The sequence below is a fragment of the Mytilus californianus genome, unplaced genomic scaffold (genome assembly GCF_021869535.1).
Source record: "Mytilus californianus isolate M0D057914Y unplaced genomic scaffold, xbMytCali1.0.p SCAF_3, whole genome shotgun sequence".
In the NCBI taxonomy this organism is placed as follows: domain Eukaryota; kingdom Metazoa; phylum Mollusca; class Bivalvia; order Mytilida; family Mytilidae; genus Mytilus; species Mytilus californianus.
In genome coordinates, this window is record NW_026262679.1 from 130,699,530 (window position 1) to 130,719,626 (window position 20,097).

The 20,097-nt window shown below is 32.1% G+C and overlaps 1 protein-coding gene across 3 annotated transcripts in view; it reads left to right on the plus strand.

Annotated features, from left to right (window-relative positions):
- Positions 1–20,097, plus strand: part of LOC127736242 (retinal dehydrogenase 2-like) — a 56,759-nt gene that overhangs the window by 20,563 nt on the left and 16,099 nt on the right. For all 3 annotated transcript variants that reach the window (XM_052246834.1, XM_052246833.1, XM_052246832.1), the window contains exons 4-9: positions 5,345–5,471; positions 13,611–13,672; positions 14,189–14,317; positions 16,375–16,488; positions 18,755–18,857; positions 19,635–19,819. In XM_052246834.1, coding sequence (XP_052102794.1) covers positions 5,345–5,471; positions 13,611–13,672; positions 14,189–14,317; positions 16,375–16,488; positions 18,755–18,857; positions 19,635–19,819 — 720 coding nt within the window. The remainder of the gene's footprint in view (positions 1–5,344; positions 5,472–13,610; positions 13,673–14,188; positions 14,318–16,374; positions 16,489–18,754; positions 18,858–19,634; positions 19,820–20,097) is intronic.

Consider the following 20,097-nt stretch of genomic DNA (forward strand, 5'->3'; position numbering starts at 1 on the left):
TATGTAGTTGATTTAAGGAGTTTCCCTGTGCATTTCATCATATGTTGTTGATTTAGGAGTTTCCCTGTGTATTACATCATATGCAATTTATTTAGGAGTTTCCCTGTGCATTTCATCATATGTAGTTGATTTAGGAGTGTCCCTGTGCATTTCATCATATGTAGTTGATTTAGGAGTTTCCCTGTGTATTACATCATATGTAGTTGATTTAGGAGTTTCCCTGTGTATTACATCATATGTTGTTGATTTGGGAGTTTTCCTGTGCATTTCATCATGTCGTTGATTTAGGAGTTTCCCTGTGCATTACATCATATGCAATTTATTTAGGAGTTTCCCTGTGCATTTCATCATATGTAGTTTATTTAGGAGTTTCCCTGTGTATTACATCATATGCAATTTATTTAGGAGTTTCCCTGTGTATTACATCATATGCAGTTTATTTAGGAGTTTCCCTGTGCATTTCAACTATTGTAGTTGATTTAGGAGTTTCTCTGTGTATTACATCATATGCAGTTTATTTAGGAGTTTCCCTGTGCATTTCATCATATGTTGTTGATTTAGGAGTTTCCCTGTGTATTACATCATATGTAGTTGTTTTAGGAGTCCCTGTGTAAAGTTTCCCTGTGCATTTCATCATATGTTGTTGATTTAGGAGTTTCCCTTTGTATTACATCATATATTGTTGATTTATGAGTTTCCCTGCGTATTACATCATATGCAGTTTATTTAGGAGTTTCCCTGTGCATTTCATCATATATTATTGATTTAGGATTTCCTTGAGCATTACATTTGATTGCAGCTTTTTATTGTGCACATTCATTTAACAGGTAAACACAATTCATTTATTTTTTTAAAATATCATTTTGATATGACACAATAATTTATACGTTATTTATACCCTTATTGTATCTTGCTCAACAACAATGAACAATTAGGAGATTGAATTTGGGTTTCGTGTCTGGATTCAAATGTGCACAAAAGTAATTCGCCCGAATTTTCAGCACTTTGATAAATAGGACTTAATTTCTTATCTCACCTTTAATGAATTACTGGGTTCTTATCTTTAACTGTTGTCCTACCTATACACAAAGACTTTCTACAACAAGGTTTATATAAGAGAAAGTACTATTAAGTGATACTAGTAGTCAAATTTGCTTTACAGTACATAGACACAGTTTTTTTCTCCATTTTTCCCCCAAAAAAATATAATACAAAAAAATTGTAAAGGGTTCCATGGAACCCTGTGTCTCACCTAACATTCCTGCTTTCAGTGTAAAACTGTAATGTTGACTGCAAAAAATACAAAAAAAAATAAAATGATGAACAGTTTCTTTAGATGCTATTTCTTGATCAAACATAAAGAAGTTTCAGTCACAGAGGCAAGATATAGACATCCTACATTCTGCTGTTGGCATCAGCTTCGTTAGTGTTTCGGTTTCCGTCTGTTGTAAAAGTATTTATCAATATCTTTGTTAAACCATCATGGAATTGTCTGAAACTAGGTTTGAAGCCATTAATTTCTTTCTGTTAAAAAAGACAGAATCCAAAGCAAAATTTGGATTTTTTTCCTCATTTTTCTTAATTTAAATGATAAAAGGACTTTTTTTGGCAGGTAACAGTTTAGTAGATAACTTTGTCAAACCTTAAAGTCATAGGACTCGAGCTTCAAATTAAAAAAAAGTTGAATATGATTGATATACTTGAATGGCTAAGTTTTACTATGAAACAAGGGTGAGTGAACTTCAAAATCTTCATAAATGTACTGCTAATGAATTATTGTCTTCCCGTACACTAATTTGCCAATATTTTCCCATATGCAGTGATCTTAACTAGAACCTCTCGTTAGAACTTCAGTCACCGAACAGCACAAGTGTGAGGGGAAAACAGTGATGAAAGAATGTAAACAGTAATAACTGATTCTTAAAGGAACAAATTAAATACATCAAATTATATAACAACTGTTAAGGAAAAGTTTAAATAACAAATGGGAACGCATGAAAAGAAAAAAAAAAAGCATCAATGTTTTATCAATTCACTTATTTGTCATGTGCTCCACATGCTCTGTGTTGTTTGTTTATCAATTTCATGATCTGGTAAACTTCAGCCACAAACACAAAAGTTAATTACAAACCAATTGTTTAGAAAACAGTTGAAGGTCTTTCCACCCGATACGATATATTTTGATATGAAAATATTTTTTAAAATGTCATTTCCGGTGTCAGATGATAGCTTACTGTATGCTGATTCTAAAAATATATGGTTTCTATACACTTTTGTTTGAAATAAGGGAGATAATTTGTAGCTTCCAGTGTGAAAAATGTCACTTTCGGTTTAATATGATAGGTTACTTGACACTGATTCCAAAAATGTATGGTTCTTTATACTTTTACATTAAATAAGTTCAAAAAAATAGCTACTTCCGGTTTTCATAAAGTCACTTACGGTTGATTCTTTCACGGACATATGGCTTACAACTGAATGAAAAAGGTCCCATGGCTTTATTATATATAAATATGAAATTAAAGTAAATGTCAATATCTAGAACGTCAAATTTATATATGACCTTGACCTCAATTTCAAGGTCTCTTAGGTCTCTACTATGTATTGTTAAATAGACAATAATAGTGCATTGACTTGACATATCAACGATATAAGGATGAGGCTTAGAAATCCTTATATCGTTGATATGTCAAGTCAATGCACTATTATTGTCTTTATACTGCAATCTAATAAAAAAACATTTTCAATTATTGTTTAATGTGTTTATGTTATTATTTGATTTAAATATTGGGAAACTTCCCCCTTTTATAAAAAGGCCTCATATCATGCAGGCGGACAAATATACAACACAATGAAATGTACATTACCTGTTGAAACCCGCAATCGATGGTGAAGGAATTTGCTTGAGAATGAACTAAAATATCAACAATAAACATAAAACATAATGATTTATAGTTTGCACACCAAAAATATTAACAAATGAAATATGTTTTTTTTTCTAAAAATTGCAAAAGAAATAAGTTTGAGTCGTTATATACATTGGAAACAAGAACAGGTTGAATAGGTCGTATGAATAATTAATTATAATTTCGGCAATTTCTATTTAAATATTCATGAGGAAAAGTGATATCAGGTCAGTGACTGTATATGACATAGAAATATACGGTTAACGCATTTTGACTGCTCAAATAGAACGAGTGCAGTATAATAAGTAATATTACCATTCTTCTAACATTCCAGGGCAGAAAACACCTAGTAAATGATATTTCCTATTACAACATATCACAGCTAATAATTTAGTGAAAATCTTTTGTCGATATATATTACAGTTGTTTGGGAAAAGCATGCACAAGCAAAAGCAAAATAATTAAAACATGATCTTGACCTTTGACCTTTACCACATTTTCTTTTTGGTGGACCCAGGACCTCAAATCAAAAGACCCTAGGTCTCTTTCACTTATGGTTTATGAGTTACTATTACATTTCGCTTATATCGAATACATAAGGGGAAATAACTCTCATATGGAATCTCCAGATCTCTTCAGTCAAAATAATTCTTAAGATCCTGAGGATGTAATGAGATAATTGGTGAGATAATTTTGTCGTAATCTTTTACGGTTGCGAAGGAGTAGCAGACACAAGAAAAACAGTGTTTGGGGAGATAACTCTTACAAAGAAATGTGTTCCTTTACGTGGTGTCAATTTTAAAAGCGTAAAAACTGTTAGATATCATATATCAAATATCTAAGCGACATCTCTGAAACAACCAAACAGCACAAGAAATAATTTGGCAAAAGAAAAGAAAAAAATAATCAGAACAAAATCAATAGGTCTTTCCACATTAAAGTGGGAAGACCTTATTAGCTTGCTATCAACGATCACTGAGTGAAATATTATTTGTCGATAATATGTTATAGATTTGTGATAAATATCAAAAACATAGATATAAGAAGATGTGGTATGAGTGCCAATGAGACAACTCTCCATCCAAGTCACAATTTGTAAAAGTAAACCATTATAGGTCAAAGTACGGCCTTCAACACGGAGCCTTGGCTCACACCGAACAGCAAGCTATAAAGGGACCCAAAAATGACTAGTGTATAAAACCGTTCAAATAGGAAACTAACGGTCTAATCTATATAAAAAACGAGAAACGAGAATCACTTATGAACCACATAAACAAACGACAACCACTGAACATCAGGTTCATGAGTTAGGACAGGTGCATGACTTAGTTTAGTATATATGCATGCATTGGTTCAATAATTTCGATAACATTAAAATTACAAGAAGTCATTTCATATGACTTTAATAGAATTTAAAGAAACTTTGATAAAAACTTTTTTATGATTAAAAAATTGGATCTATGGCAAAATTTTGATTTTTTTCCCCCCATTAAACACTAAAGGATGGACTTAGCTTTTGCGATTCAAATTTTTAGACATCAAAAATTTGTCAAACCTTCATGGAATGTAACAAAACTTGGACAGAAGCTTCTTCTTGATCTATAAATAGCATCTGAAGAAAAATTGGGAATTTTTCACCCTGATAAATAGACTCGGGTTTTGTTTGTCATCCCTTGCCTTTACGCTGACAGCAGCTATATTAATCACAGGTGTGACAAAGGGTTCTATGACACAGGGTTCTATGACAAAGGGTTCTATGACACAGGGTTCTATGACACAGGGTTCTATGACAAAGGGTTCTATGACAAAGGGTTCTATATGACACAGGGTTCTATGTCACAGGGTTCTATGACACAGGGTTCTATGACACAGGGTTCTATGACAAAGGGTTCTATGACAAAGGGTTCTATGGCAAAGGGTTCTATGACAAAGGGTTCTATGACACAGGGTTCTATGACAAAGGGTTCTATGACACAGGGTTCTATGACACAGGGTTCTATGACAAAGGGTTCTATATGACACAGGGTTCTATGACACAGGGTTCTATGACACAGGGTTCTATGACACAGGGTTCTATGACACAGCAGGGTTCTATGGCAAAGGGTTCTATGACACAGAGTTCTATGACACAGGATTCTATGACACAGGGTTCTATGACACAGGGTTCTATGACAAAGGGTTCTATGACACAGGGTTCTATGACACAGGGTTCCATAAAACAATTTATGAATTTTTTGTGTCGTTGAGTTGCTACAGAAAAGGATGATAATTATTGGATCAGAGTTAGAAATTAATAGTTTATAACTTATAAGTACTGACAAGGCATATCTCTGATCAGATGCGGACTAAAAAATCATTAGTTTGTAACAGATAAACATGAGAAAGTCAAATGGTATAATTTTTCTTATATAATGATTTTTGGTATTTAACACTTTCAGAGTTTGGAGACTTTAGATAATGGTAAACCATACACACAAGCTTTTGGGGAATGTTACTTCTCATCAGATGTTGTCAATTACTACGCAGGATGGGCAGATAAAATTCATGGAAAAACAATTCCCATTAGTAAGTCAGGAGAATGTATTGCACAATAATCAGTATTATGTTATTAAGCATCAAACAATTTGTTTTTGAAGAAATAAAGACAGAACACTTTCAAACAAGTCTATCAAGTTATCACAACAAAGAAAAAATGATAAAGTTCACCTTCACCTTGGACTTCTTAGCATAGTGGCACATGTCATTGTGTCTATTGCGGAGGATCCCTCACAAAACTCATTATGTTACATTTCTAGAATTCCTTTCTGCTTCAAACCTAGAATATGGTCCTAAATGGACCTGTGATGTAACCCTGCATTCAAGAGCAATTCCCTGATTGTCAACATTGTGTATATGTTCCCAGAAAGCCATTGAGGATTAGGAGAATTTAAAGTGTCAGTGTTGTCAGTTATCAATAGGTTTTAAATATTAACAATCAAAGACAATATGTACAGACAAATTCATTTAATCACTGATTGATTTTATTCATGAGCAATTTCATTTAAAAAATGGATTTTCCTGTGTTAGGAAAATGTGGAAGTCTGCAGTGCACTGCAATATACTAGCAAAAAGTTCATATTTGTATTAAAAAACTCTTAAATTTATTATGAAACCTAAACAGAAATATATATGGATTTTAGATATAAAAAAGATGGCTTTATGTACATTAATTATGTCTCCCAATATTATAACTGAGGAAACATAGTGTTTGTCTATCTGTCTTAAATCTAAAGTTTACATAGAAATGGAATGAAACCTGACAGAATTACTTCAAACAATCTTTTGTGCATCTTACAATTAATTTTTTAGATTGATTTTCCTTAACATAACATGGACCCAAATCTATTATTTATAGACAGAGAAATTTGCCAACACAAAATCCATTACAATTAAGTACCAATCTGCCTAAGAAACAGGCAGTGGTGAAAACATGACAAACAAAAACCCACTCAAGTTGATATTTTGTATGCAAGATTTTGATTGGCTTATACAAGGGTGTTAATTTACTCTATTCTATGGTAAATACTCTATTACCCTTCACGGAGACGCTTGATCAAGTGTGCGCTTTATTAAATACGACTCTATCCTATGGAAAATACTCTATTACCCTTCACAGAGACGCTTGATCAAGTGTACGCTTTATTAAATACGGCTGGTTGTTATGTACAAGACGTCATAGTTTATTACTTTGAATTTGAAATTTAATCGACAGTAATAACAGAACATTCAGTATAATAAATTAAATAACACATATCTGAGAGGGTGATAGAGCAGATTGTTACCCCTTGAAAAGACATTGTCAACCTTGGCTTCGCCTCAGTTGACAATGTTTTCTCGGGGTAACAATCTGCTCTCTCAGCTATGTGTTATTTATATAATGTTCAGATTGTATAATTGTGCACAAATATAACATTTGTTTCCTTTACCTGTTCTGGTAATTCAAGATATAATTTGGTTGATATGCACTAGAAATTAAAAATTAAGGGTAGCTAACTCCGTATTTTCATTCTAACCAAAAATTATCTAGAGATTTCTCGTATACCCAGACCCGTAGAAATGAAAGACCTACCTTTTCTAACTAAGGATGAGGGTAACTTCAAATTAGGATGGTAAGGTTGGTGGTTTTTTTTTGCCATGTTTTGATTTTTTTCAAAATTGCCTGATTCTTACAAAGACTGGCACTTAACATAAGGATTAATTGTTCGATAAATACATTGGAACAAATCTTCTTCATTATATCAGTAATTATAGTTCTGTGAAGATAAAGACTAATTATCCTTTGTCACTTGAAAAGGTGGGTGGAACATCATTTTGTGATAAACATACAGACAAATTATTATGTGATAAACATACAGACAAATTATTGTGTGATAAACATACAGACAAATTACTGTGTGATAAACATGCAGACAAATTACTGTGTGATAAACATAAAGACAGACTACTGTGTGATAAACATACAGACAAATTACTGAATAATGAACATGCAGACAGACTACTGTGTGATAAACATGCAGACAAATTACTGTGTGATAAACATACAGACAGACTACTGTGTGATAAAAATACAGACAAATTACTGTGTGATGAACATGCAGACATACTACTGTGTGATAAACATGCAGACAAATTACTGTGTGATAAACATGCAGACAAATTACTGTGTGATAAACATACAGACAGACTACTGTGTGATAAACATGCAGACAGACTACTGTGTGATAAACATACAGACAAATTACTGTGTGATGAACATGCAGACAGACTACTGTGTGATAAACATGCAGACAAATTACTGTGTGATAAACATACAGACAGACTACTGTGTGATAAACATGCAGACAGACTACTGTGTGATAAACATACAGACAAATTACTGTGTGATGAACATGCAGACAGACTACTGTGTGATAAACATGCAGACAAATTACTGTGTGATAAACATACAGACAGACTACTGTGTGATAAACATGCAGACAAATTACTGTGTGATAAACATACAGACAGACTACTGTGTGATAAACATACAGACAAATTACTGTGTGATGAACATGCAGACAGACTAATGTGTGATGAACATGCAGACAAATTACTGTGTGATAAACATGCAGACAAATTACTGTGTGATAAACATGCAGACAGACTACTGTGTGATAAACATTCTGACAAATTAATGTGTGATAAACATACAGACAAATTACTGTGTGATAAACATGCAGACAAATAACTGTGTGAAAAACATACCGACAGACTACTGTGTGATAAACATACAGACAGACCACTGTGTGATAAACATGCAGACAAATTACTGTGTGATAAACATACAGACAGACCACTGTGTGATAAACATGAAGACAGACTACTGTGTGATAAACATGCAGACAGACCACTGTGTGATAAACATACAGACAGACCACTGTGTGATAAACATGCAGACAGACTATTGTTTGATAAACATGCAGACAGACCACTGTGTGATAAACATACAGACAAATTACTGTGTGATAAACATACAGACAGACCACTGTGTGATAAACATGCAGACAGACTACTGTGTGATAAACATGCAGACAGACCACTGTGTGATAAACATGCAGACAGACTACTGTGTGATAAACATGCAGACAGACTACTGTGTGATAAACATGCAGACAGACTACTGTGTGATAAACATGCAGACAGACTACTGTGTGATAAACATGCAGACAGACCACTGTGTGATAAACATGCAGACAGACTACTGTGTACTGTGGATTTATTTATTTTCATGGGTACCAATATTCATGACATGAACCTGTAGGCTGAAGTTTGATGAATCAGAGTTATTCCCCTTGTAGATGGTGACTATTTTTGTTATACCAGACATGAACCAGTAGTCTGAAGTTTGATTAATCAGAGTTATTTCCCTTGTAGATGGTGACTATTTATGTTATACCAGACATGAACCAGTGGTTTGAAGTTTGATTAATCAGAGTTATTTCCCTTGTAGATGGTGACTATTTGTGTTATACCAAACATGAGTTTGATTAATCAGAGTTATTTCCCTTGTAGATGGTAACTATTTGTGTTATACCAAACATGAGTTTGATTAATCAGAGTTATTTCCCTTGTAGATGGTGACTATTTATGTTATACCAGACATGAACCAGTAGTCTGAAGTTTGATTAATCAGAGTTATTTCCCTTGTAGATGGTGACTACTTATGTTATACCAGACATGAACCAGTGGTTTGAAGTTTGATTAATCAGAGTTATTTCCCTTGTAGATGGTGATTTTTTTTTGGGGTGTTACATCAGACATGAACCAGTTGTATGAAGTTTGATTAATCAGAGTTATTTCCCATGTAGATGGTGGTTTTTTGTGTGTTATAGGTGTAATACAACCAAATCATAGTATATCACATCCGGTTTCATACGAAAAAGGGTCGACAAAAATATTCCCTTGATTTTGACAGATTTTTATACGACCGCAAAAAAATTTTGTGGTCGTATATTGGTATGACGTTGGCGTCGTCGTCGTCGTCGTCGTCGTCGTCCGGCGTCGTCGTCCGAATACATATTGGTTTTCGCACTCTAACTTTAGTTTAAGTGAATGGATCTTTTTGAAATTTGACCATAAGGTTAAATACCACAAAAGGAAGGTTGGGATTGATTTTGGGGGTTATGGTACCAACAGTTAAGGAATTAGGGGCCAAAAAGGGGCCAAAAATGAGCATTTTCTAGTTTCCAGACAATAACTGTGGAACGGTGTATGGATCTCTCTGAAATTATACTACAAGTTTCCATACCACAAAGGGATGGTTAGGATTTGCTTTGGGGGGTTATGGCTCAAACCGTTTAGGAATTAGGGGCAAAAAAGGGGGAAAAACAAGGTTGTCCTGGTTAATGGACAAATACTTTAGTACAAAACATAATTTAAAGCAGTGTAAGGGAGATAAATCAAATACATCATTGAAATTATCTCCCTTACACTGCTTTTAAATTATGTATAAAGTAATGGTTAATGAACAATAAAGATAATCTAAAACAGTGTAAGGGAGGTAATCCAAATACAACGTTTTGGTTACTTCCCTTACACTGCTTTTAAATTATGTTTAAAGAAATGCATATTTATAAAGGAAGACCAGTAAAAATATCTGCAAATGTTTTCATCTTTTTTTTTTACAAAAAAATCCATATGAAAGATTTGACACTATATTTTTATTAATTCTATTATAAAATAGATTAAGTTAGCACTATGGTAAATTTAAATGGGTAATTATGGTTGCCAACTCCATTGGAAATTTGAATTGAGATTATGACCATATCTTGAGGGAAAGAATTTTTTGGGGGGAAAAAAGGGGGGGAGGATAAAAAGAAATTGTGGGGGGCCAATTTTTTCTCATTTCAGATTTCAGAAATTAAAAAGAATTATTCTTCAAATATTATTTTTTTTTCAAATTTCAAATATTGAAAAATTTCAAGAAGTAATCTTTAATTGCACAGTATGGCGCATTAGAATTGTAAAATCTTTGATCACATTTATTTATTTGTTATGCCGAATCTAACAGTGTATTTAGATTTTTAATTTTGGGTCCAATTTTCAAATTGGTCTACATTAATGTCCAAAGGGTCCAAAATTAAACTTTGTTTGATTTTAGCAAAAATTGAATATATGAGGTTCTTTGATATGCTGAATCTAAACATGTATTTAGATTTTTGATTTTTGGCCCAGTTTTCAAGTTGGTCCAAATTGGGGTCCAAAATTAAACTTTGTTTGATTTCAACAAAAATTGAATATATGGGTTTCTTTGATATGCTGAATCTAACCATGTATTTAGATTTTTTATTTGTGGACCCCGTTATCTAATTGGTTCATATTGAGGTCAAAAGGGTCCAAAATTAAACTTTGTTTGATTTCATCTAAAATTGAATTATTGGGGTTCTTTGATATTCCAAATCTAACCGTGTATTTAGGTTTTTAATTTTGGGTCCTGTTTTTTAAATTGGTCTACATTGAGGTCCAAAGGGTCCAAATTAAACTTAGTTTGATTTTAACAAAAATTGAATTCTTGGGGTTCTTTGATTTGCTGAATCTAAACATGTGTTTAGATTTTTGATTATGGGCCCAGTTTTCAAGTTGGTCCAAGATAGGGTCCAGTATTTAAACTTTGTTTGATTTCAACAAAAATTGAATATATGGGGTTCTTTGATATGCTGAATCTAAACATGTATTTAGATTTTTGATTATGGGCCCAGTTTTCAAGTTGGTCCAAATTGGGGTCCAAAATTAAACTTTGTTTGATTTCAACAAAAATTGAATATATGGGGTTCTTTGATATGCTGAATCTAACCATGTATTTAGATTTTTTATTTGTAGGCCCCGCTATCAAATTGGTTCATATTGAGGTCAAAAGGGTCCAAAATTAAACTTTGTTTGATTTCATCGAAAATTGAATTATTGGGGTTCTTTGATATGCCAAATCTAAACGTGTTTTTAGATTTTTAATTTGGGTCCCGTTTTTTAAATTGGTCTTCATTGAGGTCCAAAGGGTCCAAAATTAAACTTAGTTTGATTTTAACAAAAATTGAATTCTTGGGGTTCTTTGATATGCTGAATCTAAACATGTGTTTAGATTTTTGATTATGGGCCCAGTTTTCAAGTTGGTCCAAGTTGGGGTCCAAAATTATACTTTTTTTGATTTCAACAAAAATTGAATATATGGGGTTCTTTGATATGCTGAATCTAACCATGAACTTAGATTTTTTATTTGTGGGCCCCGCTATCAAATTGGTTCATATTGAGGTCAAAAGGGTCCAAAATTAAACTTTGTTTGATTTCATCAAAAATTGAATTATTGGGGTTTTTTGATATTCCAAATCTAACCGTGTATTTAGATTTTTAATTTTATGTCCCGTTTTTTAAATTGGTCTACATTAAGGTCCAAAGGGTCCAAAATTAAACTTAGTTTGATTTTAGCAAAAATTGAATTCTTGGGGTTCTTTGATATGCTGAATCTAAACATGTGTTTAGATTTTTGATTATGGGCCCAGTTTTCAAGTTTGTCCAAGTTGGGGTCCAAAATTAAACTTTGTTTGATTTTAACAAAAATTGAATATATGGGGTTCTTTGATATGCTGAATCTAACCATGTATTTTGATTTTGGACATTGGACCATAATAGGTAAATTAAAAAAATTCAAGTTCTTAGACCACATTCTTTCTGTGTCAGAAACCTATGCTGTGTCAAATATTTAATAACAATCCAAATTCAGAGCTGTATCAAGCTTGAATGTTGTGTCCATACTTGCCCCAACTGTTCAGGGTTCGACCTCTGCGGTCGTATCAAGCTGCGCCCCAGCGAAGCATTTTATAAGCAGATGAGATGAATATTTGATCATTTATTGGTGATATTATTGATCCACACTATATTCTATCAAGATGCGGCATTATTTGGATTTTTCGAACAAATTTTGCTCAAATCTCTGAAGATGTCGTCTTACGTTATATTAAATTTCTCTCAAACTGTTGAACTGATTATGACAAAACTTGACAGTATTTGAAATAACCATAATTTCAATGAGAATTAATCACATTCAGTTTATTCAACAAAAATGTCTTTTACAAGCCATCAATCAGTAGTCTGAAGTTTGATTAATCAGAGTTATTTCCCTTGTAGATGGTGACTATTTGTGTTATACCAGACATGAACCAGTGGTCTGAAGTTTGATTAATCAGAGTTATTTCCCTTGTAGATGGTGACTATTTGTGTTATACCGGACATGAACCAGTGGTCTGAAGTTTGATTAATCAGAGTTATTTCCCTTGTAGATGGTGACTATTTGTGTTATACCAAACATGAGTTTGATTAATCAGAGTTATTTCCCTTGTAGATGGTAACTATTTGTGTTATACCAAACATGAGTTTGATTAATCAGAGTTATTTCCCTTGTAGATGGTGACTATTTATGTTATACCAGACATGAACCAGTAGTCTGAAGTTTGATTAATCAGAGTTATTTCCCTTGTAGATGGTGACTATTTATGTTATACCAGACATGAACCAGTAGTCTGAAGTTTGATTAATCAGAGTTATTTCCCTTGTAGATGGTGACTATTTATGTTATACCAGACATGAACCAGTAGTCTGAAGTTTGATTAATCAGAGTTATTTCCCTTGTAGATGGTGACTATTTGTGTTATACCAGACATGAACCAGTGGTCTGAAGTTTGATTAATCAGAGTTATTTCCCCTGTAGATGGTGACTATTTGTGTTATACCAAACATGAGTTTGATTAATCAGAGTTATTTCCCTTGTAGATGGTAACTATTTGTGTTATACCAAACATGAGTTTGATTAATCAGAGTTATTTCCCTTGTAGATGGTGACTATTTATGTTATACCAGACATGAACCAGTAGTCTGAAGTTTGATTAATCAGAGTTATTTCCCTTGTAGATGGTGACTATTTATGTTATACCAGACATGAACCAGTAGTCTGAAATTTGATTAATCAGAGTTATTTCCCTTGTAGATGGTGACTATTTGTGTTATACCAAACATGAACCAGTAGTCTGAAGTTTGATTAATCAGAGTTATTTCCCTTGTAGATGGTGACTATTTATGTTATACCAAACACGAACCAGTAGTCTGAAGTTTGATTAATCAGAGTTATTTCCCTTGTAGATGGTGATTATTTGTGTTATACCAAACATGAACCAGTAGGCATTTGTGGACAAATCATTCCAGTAAGTAAACATACAAATTTAAAAAGGTTTAAAGGTTAAAAAGGTAAAAAATACAAGAGATTTTGTATATTTTTATTCACAAATATTCAGAAGTTATAACAATACAGTACAATAAATAATTAAGCAACTTATAATTTCTTATAAGCTATTAACGGTTGGTGATTATTTTAAATTTCTAACAAAAAATGGAAGTTTGTGTGTAATTGATGAGTTGAGGAAACCAAGAACTGAATAAAACTTTGGAGAAGCTTTTCCAAATGGTGACGTTACATAAAGAATAAGATAGACTAAATGATATAAGTTGATATTATGCATTGACATAATAATTTATCAATAATTGTAATAAGATTAATTTATTCAAAAAAAAACTAAGACAAAAGTACATGAATCTACAGGTTATGACATTTCATCATGTATAGATTATAGTTACAGTGGAACTATCTGTAGTAACCAATGTTTGTATAGATCTACAGTTAAATGCTATGACATTTCATCATGGATAGATTGTATTTACAGTGGAACTACCCTGTACCAATGTTTGTATGGAAGATAGCTCCAGCATTAGCTGCTGGTAATGTCATTGTGGTCAAGCCTGCAGAACAGACACCGCTGACAGCTTTATATTGCTGTGCTCTGTTGAAAGAGGTATGAAATTCTCTAAAAGTGGAAACTATATTTCAATCAACTTATTTTTATTATCATATAAAAGTATTTAAATGATTCGATTAAAAAAATCAGTTTAAATGCTTTGAAACATCCAGTAGATATATCATATTTGTTTGTGAAAATAGTGCTATAAACCTTATGAAGATGCTACATCAATTTGTGGATTACATTTAAATTTCCCCAAATATTTCTAATATACCTTTATCTACCTGTAATAATATGTATTAGTAAGAGGAATTTGGTGTTTCCCAAAGCATAACATGGACATTGAAATCTACAAAGGGATACAGGGCTCACACTACTTCAGAATCATAGGGAGAAGTGACTTCTCTTTTTGAAACTTATAGGGAGAAGTGGTGAGACTTAAAAGAGAAGTGCTCGCGCGTTCAGGGCGCTATAATGTTTGGTTTTTACAATAATATATATGGCCATATGTAGCCTATTTATTCAATTCTTTTCTGTATTGTTCAAATCATACCTGATAATACCATTACAGTAACAGTTGTATCAGTTTATGTCCTAAATTTCATTTATAGTTACACAATTACATTTTTTTCCACTTGTCAGAAACTACTAACTAAATGTCTAGCCCTATTTAAAGATTTTTTATAATCAAAAAGAAAAAGAAACCACAGTTATCAATTAAAATCCAATGAGGAAAACTATTATGTTGATGATATTCATTGTTTCTCATTAAAAAGATATATAAACTTAATAAGTTTAAGCAACTTAAATCAATAAATTGAAAAAGGAACATATATTGATATACTGTTCCCAGATTGAAACAATGCATTTGCATTGAAATATATACATTTAACTAAGGGGATCCAAACAAAATTCTGTTAATGCATGTGGGATGCGTATTTTTCACTTTTGTGATAGATATTCTTCTGTCAGCAGTGCCGTTCGTGCGTCTGTAGTTATTATCGCAAGAATACGGATTTCGTTCATAGTTGGTCCGTATCTGATCCATAATTCGTATATATTTCAATGGCGGACGAAGGAAAATTTACAAAAATAAATGATGTTTGACAAGCAATTTGGAAAGGAATATGACGTTTTTAATGCAATTAATGGATGTAACATCAACTGAAGGCAATTTTCATTACATTCTAATGTAGTAACACATTAACACATTATTTTGCTAAAAATCAGGATCTTTTGATGTACGCTCTCGAGAAACAAGTGTGGGAAGTGAAAGAAAATACTTCGTTAAAAGTTGTTTCTTTGAAATAACATACGACCAATCTACAAATCAATGCTTTCCCCACTTTTTCTAAAGAAATAAATTGTTTATGTCTTCAAATTTTTTACTTATAAATGAAAAATTGTCGTTTCTACAACTTGGTGAAAATGGAAAATTGCCGATGACGGAAGCGATTGAAAGAGACTATTGTGAACACCGGGCGACTAGATATCGCTTTTGACGGTCGGGCAAAGCGAAGTGACGGACTTGAAAGCGACTTCTTCGCCCCAGTCACCTGCTAGCGTGAGCCCTGGGGATATGGACCTGGTACCACAACAAACTGTCATTGTTAGTGAAATCGTTCATCATTTGTTGTTGACCTGACCATTTTTATTTGACAATTTTTGCAGATTATGAGATTTCTGTTTTTGTAACTAAAAATCTATAGTGTGATCAATGTCTAAATTTTCACAACAGTTCTTAAATTCTCAAAATGAACGTTTTTCCATCGATATAGCAAAAAGTAAAATAACAAAAATACCAAACTTCAAGGAAAATTCAAAACTGAAAGTCTATTATCAAATGGCAAAATCAAAAGCTGAAACATATCAAACCAATGGAAAACAACTGTCATATTCCTGACTTGGTACAGGCATTTCAGTAGGATAATTGTAAAAGCTACGAGCTGTAATGATAATGTTAAGTGTTTATCTACTGTTTTACTCTTGAAACTGTTAACATTGTAATATAGAATATATCCCCATGGTGTGACAATTTTTTTAAGTATATGATTTGTATAATTATGCCTTAATGAAAAATACAGAAAAAATATGTTACTATTACTTTTTAGGCTGGTTTCCCTCCAGGTGTGGTCAATATTGTACCTGGATATGGACCCACAGCTGGTGCTGCCATCTCTAACCACCTTGACATCAACAAAGTGGCCTTCACTGGATCTACAGAGGTTAATGTTTTATTCTTTTATGACATCCTTCAAAACACTTTTGAGTCCATATCCAGGATGAACTATGAATATTTTGTAGGTCAGCTTATTGACAACATAATTTATTTTGGTTGTTTCAATTTAATCAAACCTCATATGCAGTTATAAATAGACATGGAAACAAATAATAAAAATATTTTTGTTGACAATGTGAGTGTATAAGTATGTTGCATTCATTTTGGTATGTCACTGAAAATCACATTCACATATCAGCAATATATATCCAATCTCCCTCACGAGCAGTGCTATTTTGCAATCTGATTACTCAATAACTATGATCAAAGATCAATGATCAATTCCTTCTTTTATGACCTAAACACACCCAATTGTTACATTTTTCATAAACTTCATCCTAAATTTTTAAGATTATTTTTTCAACAAATAGCAGTTTTCCCAGAAGATAACCTTAAGCGAATTAAGGTCAGATTGGGCAATCTTCAACATTGATTGTATGATCAAAATGAATATTTGTGGTCAATTTCCAACCATCCTGTGGTCAATTTCCAACCATCATGTAACAAATATAGTTTTTTGTTATAATTCTAATGTCCATCGGATTTAAATGTAAAATTTATTGTTAAACTGAAATCTTATGTTCAACAAAATAAAAAAAGGATGATACAATTTAAGAAATTAGTTAAGATATTCTAATTCTTATGGTTTAATTTATTAAACTTCTCTCATATTTGGGAAATGACTCACTTTCAGGAAAGACATCACTAGCTTCAAATTTACTTATATATGAGTATTTATAATTGTGTATTTAGAAACTATGATTTGCATATACCTGTTTAGTTAAAAGCATTTTGTAAAAAAAAATATTTAGAAGAAATTAAGCATACATAAATTATACATCCTTATTGAAGATATTTTCCTTAAATGATGATTTGTACCCTTTATTGCATTTTTGACAATTATCTTTGTATGTTTTGCATATTTTACATGTTAAAGTATTGACATTTTAATTTCAAAATTTGCATTTTGCTATCAAAGTTACATGCAGGCCAGACATATCTCTTTGTCAAAAGTTGATTGAAACTGCATTGGACAATTTTTCCATACATGCTAACAAATAAACTCTTGCTTTTTAAACTCCAATTTATTTTTACGTTACATCGGTAGATTCCTGTAAAAGTTGTTGCAATGCTTTGGAAACCTGCTCCAATTTAATGTTAACATGCCAACATATACCAGTATGCCAATTGCTGTTGAATTCTCTTGTAGATTTTCTACAACCTAATAATGCCAATATTTTGCTTTTTTGGTCAGATCTTTTCGCTAATGAAGAAAATCCTACTCTTTTCCTATTGAAACAGAATTACACATTGAAAAGGTTCACAACATACTGTGATAGCTTTAGTTATAAGTTTTCTTTGCATGCATTTCATCTTATTTCATTTTTATGCCTTTTTTGCTTTTTTCTTTAAAATTACATTAACATCAATTTTATTTTGCATTTAGTTTTCACTAAATTCAATTGGCTCTGCATGCTTCATATAGCCAACTATACGGTATGGGTTTTTCTCATTGTTGAATGCAGTACGGTTGCCTATAATTGCTTTAATACAACCACTTCATTTTAACTTTGTTAGAAATTTGTCTCATTGGCAATCATACCACATCTCCTTATTTTTATATTCATTATAGTATTGATAACTTTGAACGTCACTATTTTTTGAAGCTCTTGAATAAGCCATATTGTATAGTTATGCATCCTTTTTTTGTATACTGTATGATCTTATATTGTATAGTTCTGGTTCCTATTTTTGTATACTGTATGATCTTATATTGAATGATTTATTTTATTGAATTTGTTTCAACTAAAGTGAGCCTAGCTGTTACACAATGACTTTAAAATTCACACTTTATTGATAAAGTATATAAAATTAAAAGTGATTAGTCTGCAAATTACAAAGTTATGCAATGCAATTTTATGACATTTCTGTGCAACTTTGTTTCTTTAACTCTTTTTTTTTTACCAACCGTCTGACATTTAACTTTTGGTACTTGGGTGCATCTATGAAAAATTACACCTTAATTCATCAAAGATAAATATTATAATTTGAATTTTACACTTTATTTAAACCTTTATTCTGTTAAAGTTTAGATTACTATTTTTTGTTTAAACCTTCATCATCTGTTATTTTTATAACAGTAAGATATTCTGTAAGATATGGAGGCACAAATATAATATATGTATATGGTAATTTTAAGATTTTTTTCACAGGTTGGACAGATTATTATGCAAGCAGCAGGAGCTTCTAATGTGAAAAGAACAACATTAGAGTTGGGCGGGAAGAGCCCTAATGTTATATTTGAAGATGCTGATCGTAAGTTTTGGTGACAATCATACTTCGAAGAACTGTTTCACGGTCTTTTAAAAATCTTGTTTCAGGGTACATTTGCCGGCTCTGGAAAGAGATGTAGTAGCATGAGTAGCTACAATTATTTCTTTTTATTTTCACTAAAATAAAAACCACAAAGTTTACAGTGTTGTCTTCCCTTAAAAAGAGTATATTTATTCTAATTTTTAAAATCATTTTCAATTGATAACTTAACCTGTTTTAATTGAAAGCTAACTAACTAGTTTTAATTGAAAGCTAACTAACTAGTTTTAATTGAAAGCTGACTAACTAGTTTTTCCTATCAAATACAAAAAACATGATAATTTTTCACCAATTGGAGGGATTTTCCTCCATGGCTATTTTTATTCGGGGAATAACCCCTAGTATTTTATACGAAACTGTTTATAGCACCCCTAATACCACATAAATTTACAACAATATATTTTTGCTTTTTTCTAATATGGTGGTGTTTAATTTTACAAGAAGATCTAAGTTTGATATATTGAAGCTGTTTTATAAGCATTTTGTTTTTCTTCTCTCAAAAGTCACTGAAATAAATCTCTTCCAAAAATTAGTTAATTTACAGTGCAACAAAATAAAATAAGGATGTACTATTAGAGTACTGCTTATAAAATATATGTAGACAAGAAGAAAATACCATCCTAAAATGGAGCAAATAATGATTTTTCCTTATGATAAAGGGAATATAATTTCAAATTTCCAGTATATATCATATCTGACCATTTGATGAACACTTTTTAGTGGACACAGCTGTAGCAGCTGCCCAAGAAGCTGTGATGACCAATGCTGGACAATGTTGTGTAGCAGGCAGTAGGACCTTTGTACAGGAGAGTATCTATGATGAATTTGTCAAAAGAACAATTGAAAAGGCAGCAACAAGGAAAGTTGGCGATCCTTATGATACTGCAACTGAGCAGGGCCCTCAGGTTCGTTCAAATCTACTTGTCAGGTCAATACATTTACATCCCATTTACATTTACATCCCATATACATTTACACCCCACACACATTTACACCCAACATACATTTACATCCCACATACATCCCATATAGATGTACATCCCACATACATTTACATCCCACATACATTTACATTCCATTAACATTTACATCCCACATGCTTTTACGTCCCATATACATTGTGATTTAAGGTCAAACAAAAATTTAAATGTTTGTGATTTATTTTGTTGCGTGCCCATTAAGG